The sequence below is a fragment of the Terrapene carolina genome, unplaced genomic scaffold (assembly GCF_002925995.2).
Source record: "Terrapene carolina triunguis isolate 2854851 unplaced genomic scaffold, T_m_triunguis-2.0 Scaffold17, whole genome shotgun sequence".
NCBI lineage: Eukaryota > Metazoa > Chordata > Testudines > Emydidae > Terrapene > Terrapene triunguis.
Genome location: NW_020664368.1, coordinates 9,542,298 through 9,569,870, shown reverse-complemented (window position 1 = coordinate 9,569,870; position 27,573 = coordinate 9,542,298). Strand labels below are relative to the sequence as shown.

At 44.5% G+C, this 27,573-nt stretch overlaps 1 protein-coding gene across 1 annotated transcript in view; it reads left to right on the top strand.

Annotated features, from left to right (window-relative positions):
• The first annotated feature begins 2,761 nt into the window (after positions 1-2,761).
• Positions 2,762-27,573, top strand: part of LOC113406354 (protein diaphanous homolog 3-like) — a 310,574-nt gene continuing 285,762 nt past the window's right edge. Inside the window, exons 1-6 of the mRNA XM_029910781.1 lie at positions 2,762-2,831; positions 14,376-14,512; positions 15,320-15,425; positions 21,463-21,573; positions 21,956-22,074; positions 22,316-22,432. Coding sequence (XP_029766641.1) covers positions 2,820-2,831; positions 14,376-14,512; positions 15,320-15,425; positions 21,463-21,573; positions 21,956-22,074; positions 22,316-22,432 — 602 coding nt within the window. The 5' untranslated portion in view covers positions 2,762-2,819. The remainder of the gene's footprint in view (positions 2,832-14,375; positions 14,513-15,319; positions 15,426-21,462; positions 21,574-21,955; positions 22,075-22,315; positions 22,433-27,573) is intronic.

Sequence of the window (27,573 nt, the reverse complement as noted above, 5' to 3'; positions counted from 1 at the left end):
TAGCCATTGATAGACCTATCCTCCATGAACTTAACTAATTCATTTTTGAACCCAGCTAAACTTCTTGCCTTTACACTACCTCCCAGGGGAATGAGTTCTACAGGTTGAGTGTGTGTTGTGTGAAGAAGTATTTCCTTATGTTTGTTTTAAACTTGCTGCCTATAATTTAATCAAATCATCCCTTGTTTCTGTGTGACGTGAAGGAGTAAAATAACAGTGCCCTATTCTGCATGCCAGTCATGATTGATACAGCAGTATAAAATCTCCTCCCTTAGTTGTCTTTTCTAAACTGAGCAGTCTGTCTTTGTAATCTCTCCTCGAATGGAAATTGTTCCATACCCTTAATCATTTTTGTTGCCCTTCTCTGCACCATTTCCAATTCTAATTAGGGCTGTTGAGATTAAAAAATAATAATCATGATTAATCGCACTGTTTAATAGAATACCATTTATTTAACTATTTTTGGATGTTTTCTACATTTTCAATTATATTGATTTCAATTATAACAGAATAGAAAGTGTACAGTACTCAGTTTATATTTTTGATTACAAATATTTGCACTGTAAAAAAGAAACAAAAATAGTATTTCAATTCACCTCAGACAAGTATTGTAATACAATCTCTTTATCAAGAAAGTTGAACTTATAAATGTAGAATTATGTACCAAAAAAACTGCACTCAAAAATAAAACACTGTAAAACTTCAGAGCCTACAAGTCCATTCAGTCCTGCTTCTTATTCAGCCAATTGCTTGGACAAACAAGTTTGTTTACTTTTGTGAGAGATAATGCTGCCCACTTCTTGTTTACAATGTCACCTGAAAGTGAGAACGGGCGTTCACATGGCACTGTTGTAGCTGGTGTTGCAAGATATTTGTGCCAGATGCGCTAAACATTCATATGTCCCTTCATGCTATGACCACCGTTCTAGAGGACATGCATCCATGCTGATGATGGGTTCTGTTTGATAACGATCCAAAGCAGTGCGGACCAACGCAAGTTCATTTTCATCATCTGAGTCAGATGCCAGCAGCAGAAGGTTGATTTTTCTTTTTTGGTGGTTCAGGTTCTGTAGTTTCTGTATTGGAGTGTTGCTCTTTTAAGATTTCTGACTGCATGTTTCACATCTCGTACCTCTCAGATGTTGGAAGGCACTTCAGATTCTTTAACATTGGGTTGAATACTGTAGCACACCTGACCACAAGACCAATCACCTTATAGCTGTGTTTGGAAATCTCATATTGGTACTTTCTTTGCATTTTGTCAAATTTGCAGTGAAAGTATTCTCAAATCTAATAATCTGCTGGGTCATCATCCTAGACTGCTATAACAAATTAAGTATTATTAGTGTAATTTTGTTCTTCGTTCTAAAATAAAGTTTTGATTCTCCTAAATACCTGTTATCATTCTCTGTGTTTTGTCACCATAACACACTTGAAAATGTTAGATACCATGAATATTTGGAAGTCTGGGTCTCTAATCCAATTTCTGGAAAACTCTTGATTACAATAAAGTTGCTAATATGTAAGAGGAGTTAATATTACAAGTGTGGGACTGAAGCTGTTAAATAAGTCTTGTCTAAAGCCCTAATGAATTCATAGCTATCATAGGGCTGAACCTGGGTTTGTGAGTGAGTGCTTGCTGTTTGAAAGAATTCAACAGCCTTCTGCTTAAAATTCTGGGCCTGCATTCTTCCTATAAGAGGAGTATTACTCAGATGAAGTAAAAGAAAATGGTATTATGTTTCAAGATAAAATTCTAGTAATGTTATCAGAAGTAATTTATTAGTCAAAAAATTTACTAATGAGAGAGTGTTTAAAACATGTAACAAACTCTTTAATTCACACTTTGCTTGGATTGAGAAAGAATAAGTATTTTATTAGAATCCATTCTCTATGCCAAAATATTTATCAGAGCATGATGCCTTTAATTTTTTTGTCTTATGTACCAAAGAAAACATTTTCATTGTTTCAGAAAGTTTTCTAAAAATATATTCAGAAATACCCATATGGATTCAGATTTCGGATAGAACTGCAAACTTGATGAAGTGGCAGAAGGAAAGGAATGACTGACAATGATAGAATCTGAGATTTCCTGAGGATCCTGGAACCTTGCATAGCTAATGCACAATACTGTTTTTACTCTGAATTAAGGAAGATTTCTTAAATTTTAAAATTATTTTCCCAAAAAACAGGGCTTGGTGGCTAGCTTCAGAAAAGCATGCATCATACCAATGTTCTCTTTGAGCTAATCAGTAATCCCTATTTTGCAAATGATCTAGGAATGAGTAGAGTTCTTCAGGATTATTTCTGCTGAATTTGGGGTTAATTTGTTTTGATTTAGGTTTAAATTTTATTATTTTATGTTGTATATCTGTGAAGGCTCTTGGCATGTGCAAAAGAACTGATTGAAATGCAAAGCAATTTGGGGGACAGACTGTCTTCTTGCCCTGTTTACACAGCACCTAGTACAAGGCAGTCCTGGTCCATGTCAGGGGCTCTTAGATGTTGTTATAATACAAATCATAATAATAATTCAGTATCTGAAATACTGAGATATTAAAAATGTACTTAACTGGTGTCTTTTTTTCTCTCTCTTGTAGTTGGGTTGAAAACTTTGGACATGAAGGACTGGGATTGTTGCTGGATGTTTTAGAAAGCCTGGTTGAAACAAAACCGTAAGGAAGCTTTTATGTAAACCGTGAATTTTGTGTAATATATGATTACATTGTAATTACAACTTAAATTTTTTATATCAATTCAGTCAGGACAGAGTTGTGAAGAGGAGTCAGCATAAGATCATACAGTGTTTGAAGGCCTTTATGAATAATAAGGTATGTGATTTATTGTTACTCAATAATTGAGTTTATTCATAAGGTAGTCTATGCTACATTATGATTTAGATACATGGATTACCATGGTTTAACCTGAAGTGACTTTATTTGCTTAGATGGTTTTCAGATATTATATCTGAAAGAAAACCACAGTTATGTTTCAGCCCCTTAAGCCCAGATCCATTACTGTGCATGGATTGTGCTGTACACTCAAACCAAATATTTTGATCCAAGTTGAAATTTGTGAATCTTGACAATTAAACATAGTCAATAAGTTCAACTCTTTCAATTGCTTTAAATGACAAGTTTAATGTGGAAAATGTTATTTCAATACCCAACTTTGAAATTGTTTCTTCTGTTAGGATGAAAGCATCCGTTCTTCTTCGAGTGCTTGCTCATATCCATTCCAGTTAGGTGTGCGCGCGCTGCGTGCACGATCGTCGGAAAACTTTTACCCTAGCAACACCCGGTGGGTCGGCTGTGGAGCCCCCTGGAGTGGCGCCCTCATGGCGCTGGATATATACCGCAGCCGACCCAGCGCCCCCTCAGTTCCTTCTTACCGCCCCTGACGGTCGTTGGAACTGTGGAGCACAGCATAGCTGGTCTCCACACTCCCTAGCTTATCGTTCTCATTTCTGTAGATAGTTGTGTATAGTAGTTAAAGTCCTTTAGATAGTTATTCATTTAGTTTTGTATTTGTTGTAAATTGTTAGCGGGGGTTAAGGGGGTTGTTCTCCCCCCTTTTTCCCCCGGCGCATAGCCGGGCTCATGCCCAAGGCTCCTGGCTTTAAGCCGTGCGCGTCCTGCGCGAAGCCTATGCCAACGAGCGACCCGCACACCTCCTGCTTGAAGTGCCTCGGGGAATCCCATCAAGCAGATAAGTGCCAGATCTGCAAGGCCTTCAAACCTCGAACAAGAAAGGAGCGGGACTTTAGGCTTCGGCAGCTCCTAATGGAGGCTGCACTTAGCCCGGATCCTCCCTCGGCGCGCCCAGCCCCGGCACCGAGCGCCTCGGTGCGCAGCGCCCCGGCGGCTCCGACCGGTGCTGCGGACAAGTCCTCTCGGCACCGGCCGACTTCGGCACCGCGCCCGCCTCAGGGGACTCGGCGCCGATCCCTATCTCCGGGCCATAAGAAGGCCCGCAAGGCGCAGGACATTGCTGCCCTGAAGACGCCGGCTCCCCCGGTGCCGGGGGTAGAGCCGCGTCCGCCTTTGGACCGCCAGAAGCAGGCGGCCACACCGTCGACTCCGGCACCGAGGCCGTTGAGTCCGGTGCGGACTGTTTCACCACCTAGGCTGGTGGTGGAACCTTGTCTCCCTTCCACCCCGGAGACATTTGTGACGGCGAGGGACCTTATCGCCCTCACGGAGCCGGCACCGTCGCAACTTCAGGCACCGGTGGCTCCACGCATAGTGCAGTCCAGGAGCAAGCCTGCCCTGGTGCGCCCACCATCTCCAGCCGTGGACTCTCGGCACCGCTCCAGGTCTCGGAGCAGGTCCCGATGCCGCTCGGAGTCCCGGCGCCGACTATCACCTCGGCACCGGTCGTACTCGCGGCCGAGATCCTCTTCGCGACGCCGCTCTACATCTCGGCACCGTCGCGATCACTGGCACCGATCGGACTCGAGGCGTAGCTCCCGGCACCGGTATGAGCGCCGCTCGAGCTCGAGGGGCCGCTCCCGGTACCGGGTCTCTTCGCGGTCGTCGTCCCGCTCCAGATCCGGATCGCGGCACCGGCAGGGCTACTGGCACCGATCCCGATCCCGGCACCGCTCTCCGGCACCGCGCAGGGACAGATCGCCCTACGACCGGCACCGTACCATCCCGGGCCGGTTGCATCGCGCTTGGCACCGCCGTGGCCGTCGAAATCTGCATCCCGCTCCTCTGAGGGGGCCTCTAGATTGGGCTACCCTCCTCAGGGGCAGGCGGCTTCGGCGGACTTCGGCCATTCGCAGGAGACGGCCGAGGACCCTACACAGGGACCTGCGCACTGGTCCTTTTGGACTCCGTGGGCCTACCACCAAGCGCAAGGGGCTCCGCCATCTGCCTCCCGCTTGGCACGTTCCGAGCCCAGGGTCCCGGAGGCCACCATCTCCCGCCCCCCCCCAGGGGGCACGGAGGCTCCAGTGCCCACACCTGCGGAGGCCCTGGACCCGGGGGCAGGCGATGCCCAGCTCCAGGAACACCTGGAGCAGGATCCGCCATTGGACCCCTTGCCACCGGGGGCATCCTCCTCCTCCTCCCCCGATGAGGTGGTAGCGGGTATATCCGCCATGGGCCCGCCCCCTATAGACCTTCGGGCCCACCAGGACCTGTTGCGCCGGGTGGCGCGCAATATGGACCTCCAGGTGGAGGAGATCGTGGAGGTTCACGACCCGGTGGTGAACATCCTCTCAGCGGATGCCCCATCCAGAGTGGCGTTACCGCTTATTCGCACCATACAGGCTAATGCCACCTCGATCTGGCAAACCCCGGCCTCTATTCCACCCACGGCCAGAGGCGTGGAGAGGAAGTACTTTGTTCCCTCCAAGGACTACGAGTATCTGTATACCCATCCCCAACCGTGCTCACTGGTGGTGTCATCAGTGAATGCACGGGAGCGCCATGGCCAGCAGGCGGCAGCGCCCAAATCGAAGGACGCTAAGCGCTTCGATTTGTTCGGACGCAAGGTGTATTCGGCGGGGGGGCTTCAACTTAGAGCGGCCAACCAACAGGCGCTCTTAAGCCGGTATAACTTTAACTCCTGGTCCTCAATGGGGAAGTTTAAAGAACTGGTCCCCCAGGAATCAAGGGAAGAGTTCGGGACCTTAGTAGAGGAGGGTAAGCGGGTGGCATGCACCTCCCTACAGGCCTCCCTAGATATAGCTGACTCGGCCGCTAGAACCCTGGCTTCGGGTATAGCCATGTGGCGAATCTCCTGGCTCCAGGTGTCAGGCTTGCCGCCAGAACTACAGCAGACCCTGCAGGACTTACCCTTTGAAGGCCAGGGCCTGTTTTCTGAGAAGACGGACTCTAGGCTCCAGAACCTCAAAGACTCCCGGACAATGATGCGCTCCCTGGGGATGCATGTCCCAGGGCCACAGTGCAGACCCTTCAGGCCCCAGCCTCAGAGGTTCTACCCTCCCCCGCCTCGTCCGAGACAGGATTTTGCCAGAAGGCGGGGTCGAGGCGGTAGGCGAAGGTCGACCGGCCCTCAACCCGGTCAGAACCAGGGCCAGCCTAGGCCACCTTCAGGGCCTAGGCAAAACTTTTGAAGGTGCGGTCGAGGATGGCACCTTAGCCACTTTCCAGGATCCGGTTCCCCCCTTCCGGGATCGCCTCTCCCGTTTCCACCGTGCTTGGTCCCGTATAACCTCGGACCGTTGGGTCCTTCGCACGGTGGAGAGGGGATACGCCCTCCAGTTTTCCTCGCCCCCACTCCCCCTCCCCGTCCCTCTTCAGGGACCCTTCTCACGAGCAACTCCTTACAAATGAGGTTTTTGGGCTCCTTGCTATGGGGGCCATAGAGGAGGTTCCACCAGAGCTAAGGGGCAGGGGGTTTTATTCCCTCTACTTCCTGATCCCCAAGTCGAAAGGGGGTCTACGGCCCATCTTAGACTTGCGCGGACTCAACAAATTCATAGTAAAGTTGAAGTTCCGCATGGTATCATTGGGGACCATTATTCCTTCACTGGATCCTGGAGACTGGTTCGCCGCCCTCGACATGAAGGACGCATATTTCCATATAGCAATTTATCCGCCTCACAGGCGCTTCCTGCGATTTGTAGTAAACAGGGTGCACTACCAATTTGCAGTCCTTCCCTTCGGCTTGTCCTCGGCTCCCAGAGTGTTCACAAAGTGTCTGGCAGTCGTCGCGGCATACCTTCGTCGACAAGGGGTACAGGTGTTCCCGTATTTGGACGACTGGCTGGTGCGCGGCCGCACCAGGGACCAAGTTCAGACTCACGTCCACATAGTGACACACACTTTCCACGAGCTGGGCATGCTACTCAACAGAGAGAAGTCCACTCTAGTGCCAACCCAGAGGATAGAGTTCATTGGAGCAATCCTAGACTCCAGACGTGCCCGAGCCATTCTGCCAGACAGCCGATTTCATACCATCGCAAGCGTCATTCAAGGACTCGGGGCATTTCCGATTACCATCATAAGAACATGCCTTGCCCTGTTGGGTCACATGGCCTCGTGCACCTACGTAACCAGGCATGCCAGACTACGGCTTCGCCCACTACAGGCTTGGGTATCATCGGTGTACCGTCCTCACCGGGACGACCTGAACATGGTGGTGTCGGTTCCGTCCTCGGTCTTGGCCTCCCTCACCTGGTGGTTGGATCGCGCGGCGGTCTGTGCAGGAGTGCCTTTTCACGCCCCACAACCCTCCCTCCACCTAGTCACGGACGCTTCATCCCTAGGATGGGGCGCTCACCTCGGGGAGCACCATACCCAGGGCCTGTGGTCCGCGTCCGAACTAGCCCTGCACATCAACTTCCGAGAGCTGATGGCGGTGCGCCTAGCCTGCCAGGCATTCCTCAATTTCCTACAGGGCCGTTGCGTGTTGGTCCTCACCGACAACACCACGGCCATGTTTTACATCAACAAGCAAGGCGGAGCCCACTCATCGCTCCTATGCCAAGAGGCCATTTGCCTGTGGGACTTCTGCATCGCCCACTCGATCCATCTCACGGCATTGTTCCTTCCTGGAGTCCAGAATACGCTGGCGGACCGTCTCAGCAGGTCCTTCCAGACGCACGAGTGGTCAATTCGCCCGGACATCATCTATTCCGTCTTCCAGAGGTGGGGATTTCCCCAGGTCGACCTGTTCGCATCTCGGGCCAACAGGAAGTGCCAGGCATTCTGCTCCCTATACGGGCGAGCTCCAGGCTCTCTGTCGGACGCCTTCCTTCTAACGTGGAAGGACCACCTGTTCTACGCCTTTCCTCCATTTCCGCTGGTCCACAGGGTACTGCTCAAGATCCGCACAGACCATGCACGAGTAATTCTAGTCGCTCCTGCTTGGCCGAGGCAGCACTGGTACACCACACTGTTGGAGCTGTCGGTTCAAGCGCCGATCACGCTCCCCTTGAGTCCGGATCTCATCTCTCAGGACCACGGCCGACTGTGTCACCCCGACCTGCAATCGCGCCACCTCACAGCGTGGATGCTCCATGGCTGAATCAGACAGAGCGGCAATGCTCGCAGTCCGTCCAGCAGATCCTGCTGGGAAGTAGAAAGCCCTCTACACGGTCCACTTACTTAGCCAAGTGGAAGCGGTTCTCCTGTTGGTGTGAGCAACGAGCTACGTCCCCCTTGCAGGCACCTATCCCTCTCATACTGGAATATCTCCTGTCCCTAAGACAGCAGGGCTTGGCGATATCTTCAATCAGGGTTCACCTCGCCGCTATTTCGGCTTTCCACCCAGGAGAACTCACGTCCTCGGTCTTCTCTAACCCGATGGTCGTTAGATTCCTCAAGGGCTTAGACCGGCTGTACCCACAGCAACGGCAGCCGGTTCCGACGTGGGACCTCAACCTCGTTCTCTCCAGGCTCACAGGGCCTCCGTTTGAACCATTGGCGACCTGTTCACTCCTGTACTTATCCTGGAAGACAGCCTTCCTCGTAGCCATCACCTCAGCACGGCGTGTTTCTGAACTCAGAGCGCTGACGTCCGAGCCCCCATACACGGTGTTCCACAAGAACAAGGTGCAGCTTCGCCCCCACCCTGCCTTTCTTCTGAAGGTGGTTTCACCTTTCCACGTGAACCAGGATATATTTCTCCCGGTCTTCCATCCGAAACCACACGCTATTCGTCACGACCAGCGTTTGCATTCTTTGGACATACGCAGGGCCCTGGCTTTCTATATCGACAGTACAAAGCCATTTAGGAAGACAACGCAACTCTTCGTTTCGGTGGCTGACCGGATGAAAGGCTCACCGGTCTCTTCACAGTGCCTGTCCTCTTGGATCACGTCCTGTATTCGTGCTTGCTACGACCTGGCCGGTGTACCGACGCCACGCCTCACCGCTCATTCCACGAGGGCCCAGGCCTCCTCGACTGCCTTCCTGGCTCAAGTCCCGATCCAGGACATTTGTAGAGCTGCAGTGTGGTCTTCGGTACACACATTCGCTGCTCACTATGCGCTGGTGCAACAATCCAGAGACGATGCTGCTTTTGGGTCAGCGGTTCTGCACACAGCAATGTCTCACTCCGACCCCGCCACCTAGGTGGGGCTTGGGAGTCACCTAACTGGAATGGATATGAGCAAGCACTCGAAGAAGAAAAGACGGTTACTCACCGTTGTAACTGTTGTTCTTCGAGATGTGTTGCTCATATCCATTCCAAACCCGCCCCCCTTCCCCACTGTCGGAGTAGCCGGCAAGAAGGAACTGAGGGGGCGCTGGGTCGGCTGCGGTATATATCCAGCGCCATGAGGGCGCCACTCCAGGGGGCCTCACAGCCGACCCACCGGTTGTTGCTAGGGTAAAAGTTTTCCGACGATCGTGCACGCGGCGCGCGCACACCTAACTGGAATGGATATGAGCAACACATCTCGAAGAACAACAGTTACAACGGTGAGTAACCGTCTTTTCCATTTCATTCCTCAGCATGAAGCTGAGTATCTGTACAACATGTTTAGCTAATAGTTCAATGTATTGATTTGTATACTGATTGTAAAGCTAAAAAATTTCAAGACCCTCATTTAATTTCTTGAACAGTGTACATGGTTTCAGAGTTTAAGTACACAGCCTAATCACCTGTAGTGGTTTTAATATAAAATGTAATTTCCACTAAATTTTCTTGAAGAAACAAAGAATACAAATTAACCCAAGAGGCTAATATTTAGCTACTGAAATCATAATGGCCTATTAAATATAGTCATAATTCAAACTCCTAAGAAAATTGAGCTTCTCTTTTTCTGGGATGCCGCATCATTATCCAGAGATTTTCCTATTTGTTTAGCATAAGTATTCCTTTTGCACAGTGCTAGGAACAGCTCTTCCAATTTGTTTGTCATGATACTTCACGTTGGTACTACTTGTTTTTCATGAGGCCTTTTGCATTACTATCAAATGTCTGATCCTCGCTAGTTTCATACAAATTTATTCACCTCCCAAACCACACATCTTTTAGCCATATCAACCCATGAAGCCCTGGGGTCTCCTCCTCATATCCTCTTCTGTAGCTTTTCAGACAGGTTTACAGATACCCTGGGAAAAAGGTCCTGGATCTGCCCTCACACTCTCTCTGCTTTGATGGTTAAGTCAGCTCCCTTACGGAATCTCAAATTATTTTCAACTAAGCGTACAATAATCTTTTTACATAGTTACTTCCTGGCTGCCAAAGAGTGTAAGAAGAGCATCAGAATGCCCCTTCCATGCCAGCTCAGAATCACCTCACCACTGATGCCCAAATGTGAACATCTAGGTAGACTGGTTTCTTCCCTGAGGTACCAGAGCTCAATACTTTGCCTACAGATTCAAACAGCAACTCTTGTGATCTGTTTGTTTGCTCCAGGAAATTGGATAAACATCAAAAATTTAGTATACTAACACCATTGGTCTTTCAGTCTCAACTGCGGCCACACATATGACCTGTATACATTCAGATGCCACTGACCAAGCACCTGTATCCCTGCATCCTAGTTGATTCCTGTTGCAATGCAGAAGTGATCCAGAGTGAATGCCCGGATCCAGAGTGAATGGGACCCAAATTCACCAGGAGGGAATCCTGACTGTGTGTCTTTGACTGCTACAAACTGGAATTGGATGAGATAACTCTCGTGAAGCAATAATGGCCATGACCAGCCAGCCTCAGTTCTGTATAAGTCCCTAATGCTTTCCCACCTTCATTCAATAATATGGGCTCACTTTGTCTTTCCTGTTCTGTCTTTGACATTTCAGGATCAAGGTGACCGATCATTTGCCCCACTATAAATTCCTAAACTCTGATGCCTTATTAGAAATATCCTTTATAAACAATCCAGGCATCAGTTCACTGTTTCTAAATACTCCAAAAAGTGCCAGTGGGAATGTGACTTTAAAGATGTGTCCTGTCTGTATTGACATACCTATTGAGGAACTCCCATCAGATCCCAAAATATCTGAATAATGATGGTTCCTTGGGGATGTGACTGGGGCCCCAGGGGAGCCATGCAGAGATTGCTCAGCTAGGGCAAACTGCAAAGAATGGGGCAGATGACCCCCCAAACTGGTGATTATTCTAATGCTTAGATTCACCAAGCCAGAAACAAAACAGCTTCTATAATATCTTTCTGGTTACTCAGAAGCCAAAAATACAGTTCCCTTAAAGCAACCCAGCCCTGAGCTCCCACCCAGACAGCCAGGTCACATATGATGAGGATTACTGAAAATTTTGTTCATCATATAAAAGTAATATCAATCCCAAAGGATTGGATACATTACCCCTCAGGTCAATGAATATTTCAGACCTTACCCAAATACATGCTTACAGCCAATTCTTATCAACTAAGCTAAGATTTATTAAAAAAAGAAGAGAGAGAATTGGTTAAAATATCGTTGTACATACAGATATGAATAGAGTTCTTAGGTCAGTTTCGTAGTAGAAATGGTGAGCTTTAGAGTTGCAAAAAGCCCTTTTAGAATTAGTCCATAGGTTACAATCCAATGTTTAATATCCGGGTGATCCAAAATGGAACTGTAGACCTCAGTCTTGCAACTCAAACTTCCCCTGATGAAGCTTAAGTAGATCTGAAATGAAAGCATCTGGGTCCAAGAGTTTTTACAGATCCCTGGCATGCTATTGTCAGCTTCTTGACAGCAGGTGTTCCTTGGATGAAGAAGAATAGTATCTTTGAAGCATCCTCCTATTTTGTAAGTATCACTGGTAATTAGCTACATGGATTAACATAAGGCAATTGCCTATCTCCCATCATTTACAGGTAATTTACTATATGCTTCAAAGAGAAATGAAGACCGTGATACCACTACATTTACAGTTCAGTTAAATGTTAAGATGTCCTTTTGATCTCTGAATTAACAGAATACAGCGTTAGACAGGAACTGTTAGGGGTTGACAATGTAACCAAACAATATGTATGTAAACACTCAAAAAAACCACAATCATTATATACTAATATGTCTCTAAAGGTTGAATCTGGGTCAATTAGCCTGCAAGTTGCTTAACCCTTTCTTGCCCTGTGTCACAGAGGGTCTTCCCTAGGATTTGTGGATGGAGATAACCCTTTAATAGGTTTCTAACTAGAACACCACCACAAGGGTACAGATAACCTGATATTCTGCTACAAAATAGTAAATTTGTTCCAAAGTGTAGTACTTTTCATTTGTTGGTATTGAATTTCACCATGTTGATTTCAGTTCTATAGTTCATCAAGGTAATTTTGAATTCTAATCCTAATTTAATCTAAATCACATTTCCCTAGTTTACTCATGAGACTATCATGTGTGACTGTATCAAAAGCCTTACTAAAATTAAAATGCATCATGTCTACTGCTTCCCCATATCCACTAAACCAGTATTCCTGTAAATGAAGGAAATTAGGTTGGTTTGGCATGATTTTTTCTTGACAAATCCATGTTGTATATGTCATTGTCTAGGTGCTTACAAATTGATTGCCCAAGAATGTATTCCAGTGTTTTTTAAGGTATCAGAGTGAGAACAACTGGTCCATAATTTCCTGGGTTGTCTTTGTTCTCCTTATCAAAGAAAGGTACTGTGTGTGCCCTTCTCCAGCCCTCTGGGATGTCACCTACCCTCCAGGAGCTCTCAAAGATAATTGCTAATGCTCCCAGGGTTGCTTTTGTTAGTTCCTTAAGTACCCTAAAATGAAGTTAGTCAGGCCCTGCCAACTTGAAAATATCTAATTTATCTAACTATTCTTTAGCCTGTTCCTTTCCTATTGTGGCTTGTATTCTTTTCCCATTAATTGTGTTAAGCATCTGGTCCCAATTGACATTGACCTTGATGGTGAAAAGTAGGCATAACATCATCTTGGCTTTCTTGGTATTATGCTTGATTAGCTCTCCCTCCCCAATAAGTAGTGGACCTTTGTTTTCTTTTGTCTATCTCCTGCTCCTAGTGTATTTATAGAACCTCTTCTTGTTGTCTTATGTCCCTTGCTAGATGTAACGCATTTTGTGCCTTTGCCTTTCTGATTTTGTCCCGATACGCTTGCTCTATTTTTTTGTATTCTCCATAGCAATTTGTCCATGTTTCCACTTTTTGTAGGATTCATTTTTCAGGTCATTGTAGGGGTTGTGAGCCTTGTGTTGCACAAGTATAGACTATAGCAGCTCTTCAGTGTCTTCACATCTACATGAGGACCAACAATCCAACTGTTAAGAGGGTTAAGAATGGTCTTTTAGAAAATAAATTAATGTTTTCTTTTATCTTCAGATGTTGAAAAATAACATTCCTAAGCAAATTTTGCTCTGGGCCTTTTAATGTGTTTCATTAACCTCTTCAGTTATTCTTAACAATGAAAACTGCCTGGAAACATCAAATTTCCCTATTAAATATTTAATAAACAGTTGGGAAAAATGCACTACTATATTGTAATGATGGTTTATGCTTGTTTGTAAATACCTGTACCATCCGACAAGGACTCAAATTGATATTTAGTGAATTTACTGTACACCAAATTATAATAATAATAATAAAAATATATGGAGATATACGTATCTCATAGAACTGGAAGGTCATCGAGTCCAGCCCCCTGCCTTTACTAGCAGGACCAAGTACTGATTTTGCCTCAGATCCCTAAGTGGCCCCCTCAGTGATTGAACTCACAACCCTGGGTTTAGCATTTACTGGAATATTGTGTGCTGCATTCAGAGGTTTTCAGGGAATAATTAGATTCTTAACATCTCTAGGCAAAGAGATAAAATTAAATCTCTGATTGAAAAAAACGTTCAATCCCCAGCAAATTTGTGTTGCAACCTTATATGGCTGTTACTATATCACCCTATGGATAAGTGTTTTCTGTAGGAACACCCAGTTTTCTTTTCCAGTGGTGTGGTGTAGTGTAAATTATTCTGCATATCCTTCATATTCTTTCATTACTGAGAGAAGGAAAAGTTTAAATGAAACATAACTTTGAGGACGATACAGTTAATTCATATTCTGCTACTGCTATTTAGAATTTATTATTTCTTCAAAGTTTTTGATTAAAACTATGTTAATTTTGTTACAATTCATTTTTATCTTTTTTGGATTTTGTGAACCACATGATTGATGACAATCTTGGTGTCTTTTTTACGTCACTCAATATTGATTAACTTGATATCAAAGAGGACTGGAGCAAAAACTTTCATCTGTCAGGCATTGATATCCATGATTCTTGCAGAAGAAAGAAAAAAAATTCTTATTCTTTACTCCAGCTTCAGTGTTTGTATTTCAAAATGCAGAATTTGCAGACTGAAAATGCCACTTAACAAATTCCATTAGACCAATATGTCAGTATCGTTCACATTTGCTATTTCTTAAGTTTCAATTTTGCTTGCATGAGTTTTTAAAACTTAAGCCTTCATTATCTGTTGATGTTACTTTAGTATGGGTTGGAAAGAATAATGGGAGAAGAAAGGAGCCTTTCATTGCTGGCCAGAGCAATTGATCCCAGACAAACTAACATGATGACTGATGTTGTTAAACTCCTGTCTGCAATATGCATTGTTGGAGAGGAAAACATGTAAGTATACAATAAATACAATATACCCTTTTAAAATTTCTAATTGTATTTAGATAGTCATTATCTATTGAATAAGTTTACTGAAACCTCCATTTTTAGAAAATCTTAATTTCAAATGTATTAATTTTAGAACTGAAAGTAAATATCTTTACTGTTACCACCACTTTGTCAGATTTAAGTACCTTCTTAAAGTTTAACATTTTTAATGTGTTTTTATCACTAACAAGTACACCGTAATTGGGTTTCCACATGTCGGAAATATGAAGTAACAGCGTGTTAAAATGTTAGTTCCTGAAAAGTGAATTAATAATGTCTTGCTTTTTTACCTGTTGGCTATAGGCACATATTTCTTAAACAAGTAAGTTCATACACAGAATTCTAATGTGAAGTGTTAAAAAGTGGATTAGGATTTATGTTAGCGGGAAACTATTAGTTTAATTTAGTTATTGACAGCTAATAAGGAATTTATTAGTAACAGCAAAATTTACCACCATGGGGGAGGGAGTTGGAGGAAGTGGTGCTGGGAGATGGGGAAAAAATTGACATCCTTCCTCCCCTCCCCCCCCCCCATTGTGTTAGGATTTTATTGTTTGTAAATTTCCTATTATGTTTCAATAGCTAAATTAAGCTCATAGTTTCCTTCTAACAAAAATCCCATTTTAACACAAAATTACAGTTTAAAATGTATAGCCCTGCTTTTCTTTAAGAAATTTGTGTCTGTACCCAACAGGTAAAAAAGCAAGGGGCGCATGTGAGGGAGATTACTTATCTGTCCCATAAATGGAATTGTCTTCTAATTTCCTATAGCCTTGAAAAAATTTTGGAAGCTGTAACAACAGCAGCAGAAGAAAGGAACATTGACAGATTTTCCCCCATTGTAGAAGGCCTCCGGGATAACTCAGTTCAACTGCAAGTAAGTATTCTTTCTTTTATGAAGAGAACTTTGACATCAAAACAAAAATGAAATATGTATATTCGATGCTGAATTTTTCATTAGAATGAAATGGAAGCTATCCAGATTAGGTCAAGTTTTGAAATAAAAGCTATGTAATTTAAGAAGTGTAGGTTATTGCTGAAGCAATTTTTAGGGATAAACCATCTTGACACTGCACAACTGTCACCATACCTCAGAGGGTCACAGCTCACCCAGGAACTGGTGGTTATTTTACCATCAGATATACCAAGCCAGTAGCAAAAATAATTGATTTCACCACACTGGTTAACAAAAAATCAAACAAGCTCCCACTCCCTGTTCTAGGCTATAATGGACCTGAATTTCTAATATGAAAAATAAACAGGACCCTGCCTCTCAAACTTTAAAAAAAATATTTTTGGACACCATTATACATGATAAAAAAAGACACAAGTCCTTGGATTTTCCTTTGCAAATCACTTTTGAAGGGTGAAAATGTTTTGGTCTTAATGTACAGTAAATGATCAGTTTCTCACCTGTGTTCCTTATGTTAATCCCATATAATATCTAAATACTAAGATAACAGTAGGGAGTTTAGTCTAAAACTATGCAATGTACCAAGTAAGGATATGGTCCAAATCCATCTTTTCAAAGTTGTCACCATTGTGCTGACTCTCTCATTGCTACTATGTTTGACAAGGTAAATAGCTTAATAGGTGGCAGATTTACCAGCGATACTATCTCTCAGTCAGTGGAAATTAACCCTTCAGGCTATAGGGCACTTAAAGTTAGAAAATTGTCTTCATGGGAGTCTGCTCTGAGTCTAGACTGCATAATATTTTAAAACTACTCAGAAGCAGCTGCATCTGCATTCAGGTTTAAAAAAAAAAAGAAGAAAAAAGAAAAAAAATGTAAGGTTAAAAATGTTATGACAGTTGTCTCCTTGTGTGTTGCAGATAATATTTTGCATGAGGTATATTTTAATGCTAGCTAGCTATGAATTGACAGTGTAAGTTTGTCATCTATCAGATGAAGGGAAATGAAGGGAGGATGTGGATGACTTTGTGGCCAGTGTAAAACATTAGTTTAAATGTGAGGCCATATATTTATATACAAAGCATGTATTCCTTATTAGGTTTGGATAATAAATCTTGGCCCATATAGGCAATCCTCTGCACCTTAATAGCTAACATTCAGTATTCACCCTGCTACAAAAATGAGTTGTCTAAAATTTGTGATGAAACCAAAATAGGCTGTATAATAAGATGTGTTGGAGCAAATTTGGCAAGTTGATCTTATTTCACTAAGATTGATTCAAAAAGGTAGAGCTTTCACACAAGTCTCTCTTTTCTATAGAGGGGGCTTGGATGCTGCAGAATCTTAACCATCATAGACAGATGCAGTACTGTGCATTGCAGAGTTCAGCAATGTTCCTTGATCCCCTGAAGCTTTCTGTCATATTTACTAGGACCTGTCGGCCCCTTATCCCTGAACAGGATTAACTAGACAGTTCTCTTAGCAGCTTGGAATAGGAACTCAGATACCCATCTGGCCAAATGAACCTTCCCGGATTCTGTTCACTATTTCACCCTTGATTGATCTGGTTCGATGAGCCATGAAACTTGCTCAGATATTGCTTCATCTAGGCCAGGCCAAGAAATCCTAGCTCCAGCAGTTTGGGTCTTCTCATTGTGGTAGGAAAGACCCTTCAAATTTCTCCAGTCATCCTCATGGTGCAGTCATAAGATGCAAATGTACAGATAGGGAGAGAAATCAGTTCCCTTCAAATCAAGAACTGACTGAAAGGTTCCAAAGACTTTTTTTGGATGCGTGTGGGCATGTGATCACCAGTGGGAGGAGGCTCATGTTCCTATTTGTTGCTGCTGTCACCTTAGTGACAATAAAATCTTGAGTATGGGAGGTTCTACCAACTCACAGGAGTGAGAATTCTGCAAGATACCTTCAGAAAAGCAGAAGTTTTCCTTTTCATATTATTTTTAAAAATTAATAGTTAAATTAAAAATACTTTTTTAGGGTTTTATCAGTCTCATAGTATTAAACATATTGATTTTGTTGAAGATATTGCTGGTAAACAGGCACGGTTCCCCACTAAGTTATCTGTAGCTGTCCTGTAGCCTTGAACCTTAAAGAATTCAGTTTGTTTTTATTCATCATCTTTAAACTACTAATCAAAGGTTATACTAGACATTTCTGACTTAAAATATTATGCTCATTTCATAGAAGATGAACTTTGCTCTTATTGAGTTCTTTAAAGTTTTTTTTCTTTCTCAGCAGTGTTAGTATTGAAACTAATGTAACAAGTCATATTAATGTCCCATTAGTGATGTTGCAGTTAAGACACTTTTATTTTAAACCTTGTATAATGGTTAGAATGTATCCTGCACGAACCTTGTACGTGAGGCTTCTGTAAGCATTTCTGTGCTCTGATGCTACATGTTTTTAAAGTTGCAGCCAGTATTTGGAGTGGGAATTGCCACAAGAGGATTGGTGCCTACAATCCACCAACTAATTTAAAAACCACAGTAATTGTATGAAATCTGTGTTAATGAATGTACCAGACTTGACACACACGATTTTCAGAAGGTGGAGGGGAGTGTAAACCAGCAGCATGTAAGGAGCAAGAGAGAAAAGGGGACCAAGGACAGGAGGCGTGAGCGCTTTGACATGTTGTCTTTAAGTGTCTGAGAAAAGGTTTCTCTGCTTAAAATCTGAATTGAGAGAACTCCTTTTCCTAGGAAGTTTCTGAAGGATGAAAACTTAGCTTACTCTGATTTGCTCACAGCATGAACCAAATTCCACTGGCATTTGAACTAAAGCCCCCATGGTGAGAATTTCTGCTCATATAATCACTGAATCATTGGTCTGTTGCAACCACTACTTTCAGGTGCTTATTATGAACAAATTAGCCTTTCAGTTGAAGCTCAATGTTGATATTCTGCTTTAAATACAACATTTTTAGAATTGGTCACAATGCATTCAACTACTTCTGTCTCTCTTCCCAATACAGGGAGCTCCTTGGGATAGAATCAGGAGTTTCCCTGTCTTTCCACTGAAGTTGGAGGCAGCAGCTGATTGCTGTTCCCTGCCCCACCTCAAGCGATTTCCTGTAGTGGAGGTTGGAGACTTCATACATCCTCTCCAGGGCTGGGGTGATGCAAGTGTGACTTGGTTTTGCAGCAAGGACTGTAGAAGGGCAGGAGAAGTTAATGAGGCATTAGCACTTTCAGTAACTGTAGAAGAATTTCACCCACCACGCTCCCAAATGCACATTCTAAGCCTTAATATGTTTGTTAGGTGGATGGTGTGGACAGTGTGGGAGGCAAGCTGTTGAAGAATCTGGCAGAGATGGGTGAGGCAGTGGTTCTGGCATGAGGAAAAAAAATACAAGTTGTGTACCTTTTCACGGCTTGCATGTATGTTGTCCGCCCTGTCTATTTTGATTGTATACTAGGGGAAGTATACTCTCATTAGTTTGTACAAATCCTCGTTAGCACAACAGGGTACTGATCCTGAATCAGGACTTTGTGCTACCACAATAATAGTCAAATTAGAAAAAATGTTGCTTACGGTTAGTTGAGAACATTTTCAGCTACTTTCCCCAGCTGTGGTAATTAACCAACTACTTTATTTTGAATATCATAGATTCCTAGGTCAGAAGTGACCATTGTGATCATCTATCTGACTTCCTGTATAACACAGGCCATAGAACTTCCCCAGTCTTGTTCTAAAAGCTTAAAGTTTACCCTCATGCATAGTTGGAGAAGCAGAGGGAAGAGTTCCTCTGGTGGCAGGTGGAGGCAGCAGCTCTGAATCTGGGCCACGCTTCAGCCTCAGGGGCCAATCTGCGGTCTCTTACGTTGAGGAGGAATAATAAAGAGGTTGTTTTCAGTTTTACTACTTACTTCGGTTTCTCTGTTAGTTGGGGCCCAGGGTGTATATCATAACTGCCCCATGCTGTCTCCCAACCACACACAGTATGCAGTTGTTAAGCATACAGATCTGTTAAACCAAAGATGCACCCACCACAATCCAAGAACTGTGCTTTGCTTAGCAACTCATTCTCCTGCTTTGGGTTGTGTGCGGGCATGTCTGTGATAATCATTCCTTGGTTGTTCTGTTATACACATTCTAAAGGAACAGTTTTGGAGTCAGTAATTACTCATTTTCAACAAACTTGTTTTATTTAGGAGAGTGTTTTGCAAAACAACAAATGGAAACTTGTTTATCCATAACTTCTACTCCTGCTCTGGGACTGTTGGAAAGCTCGTGTGTTTCAATGACCCTGAGATCTATGACAGTGGGAGTTTCAACTCCTGGAAGGGTGACCCAAATCTGACAGATGAAAGGGTAGGGAGCAGATGAAAAGCAGTCTACTGGTCTTCCAGGTTGGGGATTGAACAATAGGCAAACAACCTATCCTTTTGTAAGAGTTAAGTTACAGGTAGCCATTCCAGCAAACAGCATAACTACTATTGATTTTTGGGTTAGGTTACAGTTACAGCATGTGATCCAAAATCTTCCTAGTGACCTCCATTAGGATCCATTCAAACACCCAGTGCCTACGCTGCACCAACCTACATTGTGGCTGCTACACTGAAATCAGAGACAGAACAGATGAGAGAAATTATGAAAAAATCTAAATGTGAAATTGTTCTGTGAACATGAAACCTACATAATAGTAATAGTAAACGAATGGACTTTATGATCTGACACAGACATATTCCCCAAACGATTACACTAGCCTTTAAATATTCAAGTTAAGGTGGCAAAGTTTTGGCTTACTGGTCATCTTTGGTTTAACAGATCTGTATGCAAGCTCTGAATTTCTTATTGCTTGTTTGTAGTACCCTGGTGCCTAGAAGTCATTGACCAGGACCCCATTGTGCTATACAAACACACAAGAAGAAGACACTCCCTGCCTTGCAGAACTTACAAACTATGTAAAAAGCAAGAGACAACATATAGCTACAGATAGAGAAAGGATGTATAAGGAAACAATCAAGCAATATTGGTCTGCATGATAAACAGTGATCTTAGCACACCTTAGCCTAACTGTTGTCAAGCTTTTTGTAGGCATCACAGCAAAGGAGAGTTTTGAGGAGGATTTGGAAGGTGGATAATGAGGAGGCTTTGTAGGTGATACTTCTGAGGAGCTCTTCCTAATCATGAATGGGGCACCATGGGAGAAAGCGCACAAGTGCTTGTTAAATTTTCAGACAAGCAGGTGATGGAGGTTGGCATCGTGGGCTGATTAAAGGCAGAGTTAACTTCTCAGAGCAAATGAGAGATGATCAGTAGAGTGGGGTGTGATGCTGTGTATAAGAAAGATGACCATTTGTATCATTGTTGCTACCACTGTTGCCAGTTGCAACAAATCTTATACAAAATATGTCATGTAAGGTGTGACTGGAAAAGTTATGATTTGGTAAGTATGATTATCTTGTTTATATACACATATCTTTGAATCTGAAATTATGAATATTGGCTATGTACTTGTATCTTATTTTTTCTGCATGTGAAATTTACCAATTGCCAATTTTCATCATGTCATACATTTTAAATATATATTCACATGTACAGATTTCAATTTACATTAAGTTGTTAAAGCATTTTTTGCATAAAATCCCTAATGCATTAATTCATCAAACACTTTAAATATTGAGTATAACTTTACTATAAACTCTCTCTTAAGATACTGTTACTATGGGTGAAATGATCTAGGTTTTTGTATAAAATTGCAGCATTCAGGAGAGAAACAGAACTGAACTTAATTATTTTATGGTTACATGCCAAATATGTCATATCTCACACTCTTATTTGGCATCTATGGCTTACTTTAATTTACCAAAATCTACTTATCTTTAATAATGACTTACACATGACAGATTACATTTAAAACTGTAAAATGTGGAACATGCTAAAAAAGTAGGTATTCAGATTTCAGTAATGCCCTTTTAACATTAAAATATATTGAAAACTAAGAAATACTATAGTCTATTTTCTTTTTCTGTTACAGGTAGCTTGTATGCAGCTCATCAATGCTCTTGTAACATCTCCTGATGATCTGGACTTCAGGCTCCACATCAGAAATGAATTTATGCGCTCTGGATTGAAGGAGATATTGCCAGTAAGTGTCTCGGTAGTCTCTTTGCATTAATATTTAAATTAGTGGACTACCTGAGTTGGGGGAGTTGTATGAAATGCATTCTTGAATATTATACTAAGTTTGAGTATTCAAGGGGTTAAATATGAAATACAGTTTTGAAAGAGGAATGAAAAAAACTATACGTTATCTAGATGTATTAAATCAACACTAATTTTATGATTTTAATGATAGAAAATATATAACAGCATGTTGTGCAGATACATTTTTATTGAATAACTAATGTGAGTTCTTGTGATGTTACAATAAAATAACATAAACCTGTGAAAGTTACTCAGAATTGAAGGGCTTGTTTACATGTGCAATTTTTAGTTTTGCGTACCTTTCTACTACCTTTTCTTTGCAGCAATTGACGTATATAAAGAATGATGCTCTAGATATTCAGCTGAAAGTCTTCAATGAGCACAAGGAAGAAGACATGATTGAGTTCTCCCATCGTTTGGAAGATATTAGATCTGAACTAGAATATCCTTTTGGGAGTGAGGAACTTAACATGTAGAAACAATAATGCTTTAGTATCAGAAAATGCAATTCAGTTTTTGTGTTAGCAATATAAGATTTTGTAACACAAAACTTGACTGAAATGTTTTTCTTAACTGGGTGAACAGTATACTGCATTTTAGTAGTTTGTTTAAAATAAAATAAAAAAAAGTATATCCTAGATTGCAAATAAGAGTTCCTGTTTTCTTCTCCTTAACTTGTTTACTGAAGCAAATGATGTTTACAATATGGTGTGGAACACAGTCAAGGACACTAATGCCGAAGGATATTTTCTTTCTATTCTCCAACATCTTTTGCTCATACGAAATGATTATTTTATACGGTAAGTTAAAATTGTGGTAAATATCAGCTCTTTAGCTTTTGTTTCATTGTGCCAAACTGAATAATGGGATATGGTTTCAATAAAATCAAGTGACACATTATTTTGAGTTAGTCTATCAGTTTTGCATTTTGGGTTGCTATTAGAGAAATAATTGATATTGCACAAATGGCATTATTACTTCATAATAAGATGGCATAAAGAAGAGAATGAATTCTGAATGAGAAGAAACTATTTAAACATGTGTATTTTCTTTTTGATTAGAACACAATTGTGCTTTAATCTGAGACCCTGTCCGTATTGGGATCTGAACTGTATTAGCTGCCTGTGTCGTCTATAGCACATACATCAATATCTGTAGATATAAAATTATGTTCGTAAATTAAGACTACTTGTGCTCTAGAACTGGGAGTGCCAGGTGTGCAATTCAGACGTGCACAAACTCATGTCTTTTAAAAATGTGGCCCCGAATAAAGAAACTATAGGGGAGCGGCTAAGTTGCCCTATATTTAGGCTGCCAAATACTTCTTTCTTTGAGTACTTGCTCATGTCGATTCCATTCTAGCTGTGTGCCTGCCCACATGCACAGTTATCGGAGACTTTACCTTAGCAATATCTGTGGGGTCGGCTGTGGTGCCCTCTGGAGTGCCATGCTCGTGCGTCGGTGTATTAGGCGCCGCTGGGCACCCTCTCAGTTCCTTCTTACTGCCCGTGGTGGTTGGTCGGAGCGCCTCTCTCCCTTGCCTCACAAGTGGTCAGCGGTTCTTTCCCTTTGAACTTTGTGTTATAACTGTAAACCGTTTTAAGCCCTGTGCTGACTGTAATAGGCCTGTGCCTGTTAGTGACCCACGTAGCAGCTGTCTGAAGAGCCTGGGGGAAAAGTGTTGCATCTGTAAGGACTTTCGTCCCAGGACACAAAAGGAACGCGACATTCGTCTGAGGGCCCCTCCTCATGGATGGCTGCTCTCCGCCCAGCGTCAGAGCTGTCCTGGCTGGACGCAACCTCCAGCACTTCAGGCTTGGTGCGTAGTGCATCCCCGGCACCGGGCTCTACCCAGCACTGATCCCCTTCACCGTACCCAAGAAGAAGTCTAAAAAGTGGGACCCGACACTGAGCAAAACGGATCAAGGGTCATTGGGTAAGGGACTGTGTTCGGGCCACCTGCCCACGCCAGAGCCACATGTCCTCGAGGGAACCTTCTACCCCAGTAAGGGAACCACCACCGACTCCAGGGAGCAGTAGGGGACAGAGATTGATAGCAGAGTCAATGTCTTCCCAGCTCCCGGTGCCCAGAGAGCAAAGGACTCTCCCAGCGCAGCCGACACTGCATGCGGCAATGGACCCGTCAAAGGCTTCCTATGAAGGCAAACCAGCCATGAAAGCCTCCCAGAAGGTGAGTGAATGCCGCCAGTCTCCAGAGCCAAGGTAGAGCTCTTTAGCACCACGTCCCTGGTCTCCATATCAGCCTAGGTCACCGGTTCGCAGCCACAGATTGCCAGCACCATGCTCCTGGTCTCCGCCGTCTAGTCAAGACTCTCCCAGAGGGAAGTGCCGGTCACCGTATGGTTGGCACTGATCATCCTCACGCCGACAATCACTGTTGCCTAGATGATCTCCAACACGGCACCGGTCTGCCTACTCAAGGCATCGTTCACCCACGGCAAAGGTTAGCCGCCAGACTCAGGGGTTGATGGCTCCACCATGGTCACCGGAGGAGGAGGATTTCTCTGGTAGAGAGAGGGAGTTCAGCTCCTCGCCAGGATAGCACCGACATGACTGGGTTCCTGAGGCTGTGTCCACCTCAGTGATGCCATCCTGGCTGCCGGACCAGTGGCCAATGCAATGGCCTTATTATTATGACTGGGGCATGTCAGTTATGCCGATGCCCCTGTCACACCAATCGTCGGTCGCTGCTTCGGACAAGCATCAAGCAGCACCGATGGCACTGGGCTTGGTGCACGAGGCACAAGCAGAAGCTGAGGTGGAGTGCCAGGTGCCCAGCCTGAGAACCCTTTCCCCCTTGGGGGATGATGCCCTGGGCCCTCCCCCGGTGGTTCCGTCGTCCTCATCCCCTCCAGATGAGGCTGTGGTGGGGCCCTCTCACACTATCCCACCAGACGACTTTAAGGAGCACCAAGCCCTGCTCTGAAGGGTGGCCACTAACTTAGGCCTAGAGGCGAAAGAGATGGCGGAGCAATCAGACAATTTTGTTTAATGTGCTCTCTGCATCCACCCCCGCATGTGGTCACCCTCCCGGTGCACCAGGGGGTCCTAAAGATTTCCAAAGCCCTCTGGCAAACCCTGTCCTCAATCCCACCCACTTCCAAGAGGGCTGAGAAGTATTTTGTCCCTGCCAAGGGTTTTGAATACTTATATGCTCACCCGTCCCCAGGGTCATTGTTTGTTTCAGTGGCCAATGAGAGAGACCAGCAAGGGCATTCTAGTTCCAGCCCCAAAAATAAGGAGGCCAAGAGACTGGACAGTTTTTTGGAAAGAATATTTATTCCATGGCCAGTCTCCAATTCAGAGATGCGAACCACCAGGCTCTGTTGGGGGAAATATAACTTTAAGCTGTGGGACTCTCTCCATAAGTTTAAGGACTCCATGCAGCAGGAGGTGGCCCAAGAATTCAGGGCCCTTGTTGAGGAAGGTACAGCAGTGGCTCTGTGTTGCCTCCAGATAGCCTGGGATACGGCTGATTTGATGTCCAGGAAGGTCAACTCGGAGGTGGTTATGAGATGCGTTTACTAGCTTCAGACCGCAGGCCTGTCCCAGGACATGTAGTCCTTGATACAAGATCTCCTGTTTGATGGAGTGAGACTCTTTGCGGCGCAATGGATGTGAGGCTGCATAGTCTGAAGGTCACTCAGGCCACCCTCTGCTCAGTGGGGTTGCATAATCCTCAATCGGCGAGGAAGAAATTCTGGCTACCCTCGCCGCCAAGGCCTTGGCAGCCTCGGCAGGGGTCTACACGCAGAAGGAACACTAGTTTTAGTCATCGCTGTCTTTCCTCTTCCCATTCACCTGCACAACCTGGCCCAGCGAAACATCATGGGGCCCATAAGTGTGTGTTTTGAGCGTACGCCCCAGTCAACTCCCTGGATCTGCCCTGTCTTTTCCTCAACCATCTCCATCCCTATCATTCAGCCTGGTTGCAGGTTACCTTGAAAGTAGACAAACTCCTACAACTGGGGGGTGGTGGAGGAGGTCCCTCAGAAACTGAGGGGGAAAGTTTCTACTCCCACTATTTCCAGATCCCAAAAGCAAAAGGGGGCCTAAGACCCATTCTGGAATTAGAGCAACTCAACAAGTACCTCAAGAAGTTGAAGTTGTGCATGGTTTCACTGGCCTACATCATTCCCTCTCTAGATCCTGGTTTTACCACTGCCCGCACTTGCCTAATGTTGGTAGGCCACATGGCTGTCTGTACTTACGTGGTCCATCATGCCTTGCTGCACCTCCGGCTGCTACAGGCGGGTTGATGTCCGTCTACATCCCCGACTGACACAATCTAGATTGGGTAGTTAGAGTGCCAGATCACATTCTGTTGTCTCTGGAGTGGTGGTTGAACTCTGGGTCGGTGTTGCAAGGAGTTGCCTTCGTGGCCTTCTCCCCCATTGCTAACTCTGGTTTCTGATGCCTCGGACCTGGGCTGGGGAGTCCACCTGGGTGAGCTCAGTACACAACGCCGCTGGTCGGGGGTTGATTGCTCCCTCCACATAAATGTCAGGCAGCTCAGGGTGGTTTGCTTGGCCTGTCTGTCATTTTGGTTCCACTTACAAGGCAAAGTGGTTCAAGTCCTGATGGACAACATCGCTACAATGCTTTATATCAACAAGCAAGGTGGAGCCAGGTCATCATCTCTCTGCCAGGAAGCCCTCCGGCTCTGGGATTTTTGTGTGTGCAGCAAGCCCTTGATCTCGTGGCAGCACATCTTCCCAGAACCAGGAATGTATTAGCAGATCTCCTCAGCAGAGCCGCCTTGTCTCGACACAAATGTTCACTCCACCCCAAGGTGGTCAGCAGGATTTTCCAAAAGTGGGAATCTCCCCATATGGACTTGTTTGCAACTCGTCAGAACAGGAAATGTCACCTGTTCTGCTCATTTTGGGGAATCGACAGGGGCTCCTTGTTGGACACCACCTTACTCCTGTGGTTGGAGGCTCTCATGTACGCTTTCCCACCAGTGCCATTGCTTCACAGAGTGCTCATGAAGATCAAGCAGGACAAGGCCAATGAGATCCTGATAGCCCCGGTTTGGCCTTGCCAACACTGGTTCGACACGTTGATGGACCTGTTGGTGATGACCAGGATGCAGCTGCTCCTCTGGCCATATTTCTTGTCCCAGAATCATGGCAGGCTCCTGCACCCATATCTAGCAGCGCTGCCCCTAACAGTTTGGTTGCTGCATGGTTAACTGCTGAAGAGCAGGAGTGCTTGGCCTACATCCAGAAGGTCCTGGGTAGTAGAAAGTCCTCCACTAGAACAATCTATTTGGCCAAATGGCAATGATTCATGTGCTGGATTTCGGCCCAAGGAGTTAGGCCTGAGCAGGCTTCGCTGCAGTCAATCCTGGATTACCTTATGCATCTCAAGCTCCAGGACTTGTCCCTTTCGTCAATTAAGGTCCACTTGGCAGCCATATCAGCTTTTCACCCTCTGTTCCAGGGCAGGTCGGTCTTCACTCATAACGTGATGGTCCGGTTCTTGAAAGGTCTGGAACAACTCTACCCCCAGGTCTGGGACCCCGTCCCTCTGTGATCTTGTGCTTGGGTGGCTCAGGAGAGCTCCCTTCAAGCCCTTGACATCCTGTTCCCTTCTTCTGCTCTCCTGGAATATGTCATTCCTGATGGCGATAACTTCTGCCCGAAGGGTCTCAGAGATTAGGGCACTTACCTGTGAGCCGCCCTATACAGTGTTTTTCAAGGACAAGGTCCAGCTGCAGCCGCATCCAGTTTTCCTGCCCAAGGTGGTTTCGCAATTTCACATAAGCCAGGACTTATTTTTGCTAGTCTTCTTCCCAAAGCCTCATAAGTCTGAGGAAGAACGTAGGTGACACTCCCGGGATGTCAGGAGAGTGCTAGCTTTCTACATTGAGAGGACCAAGCCATTTTGTAGGTTGACACAGTTGTTCATTGTGGTG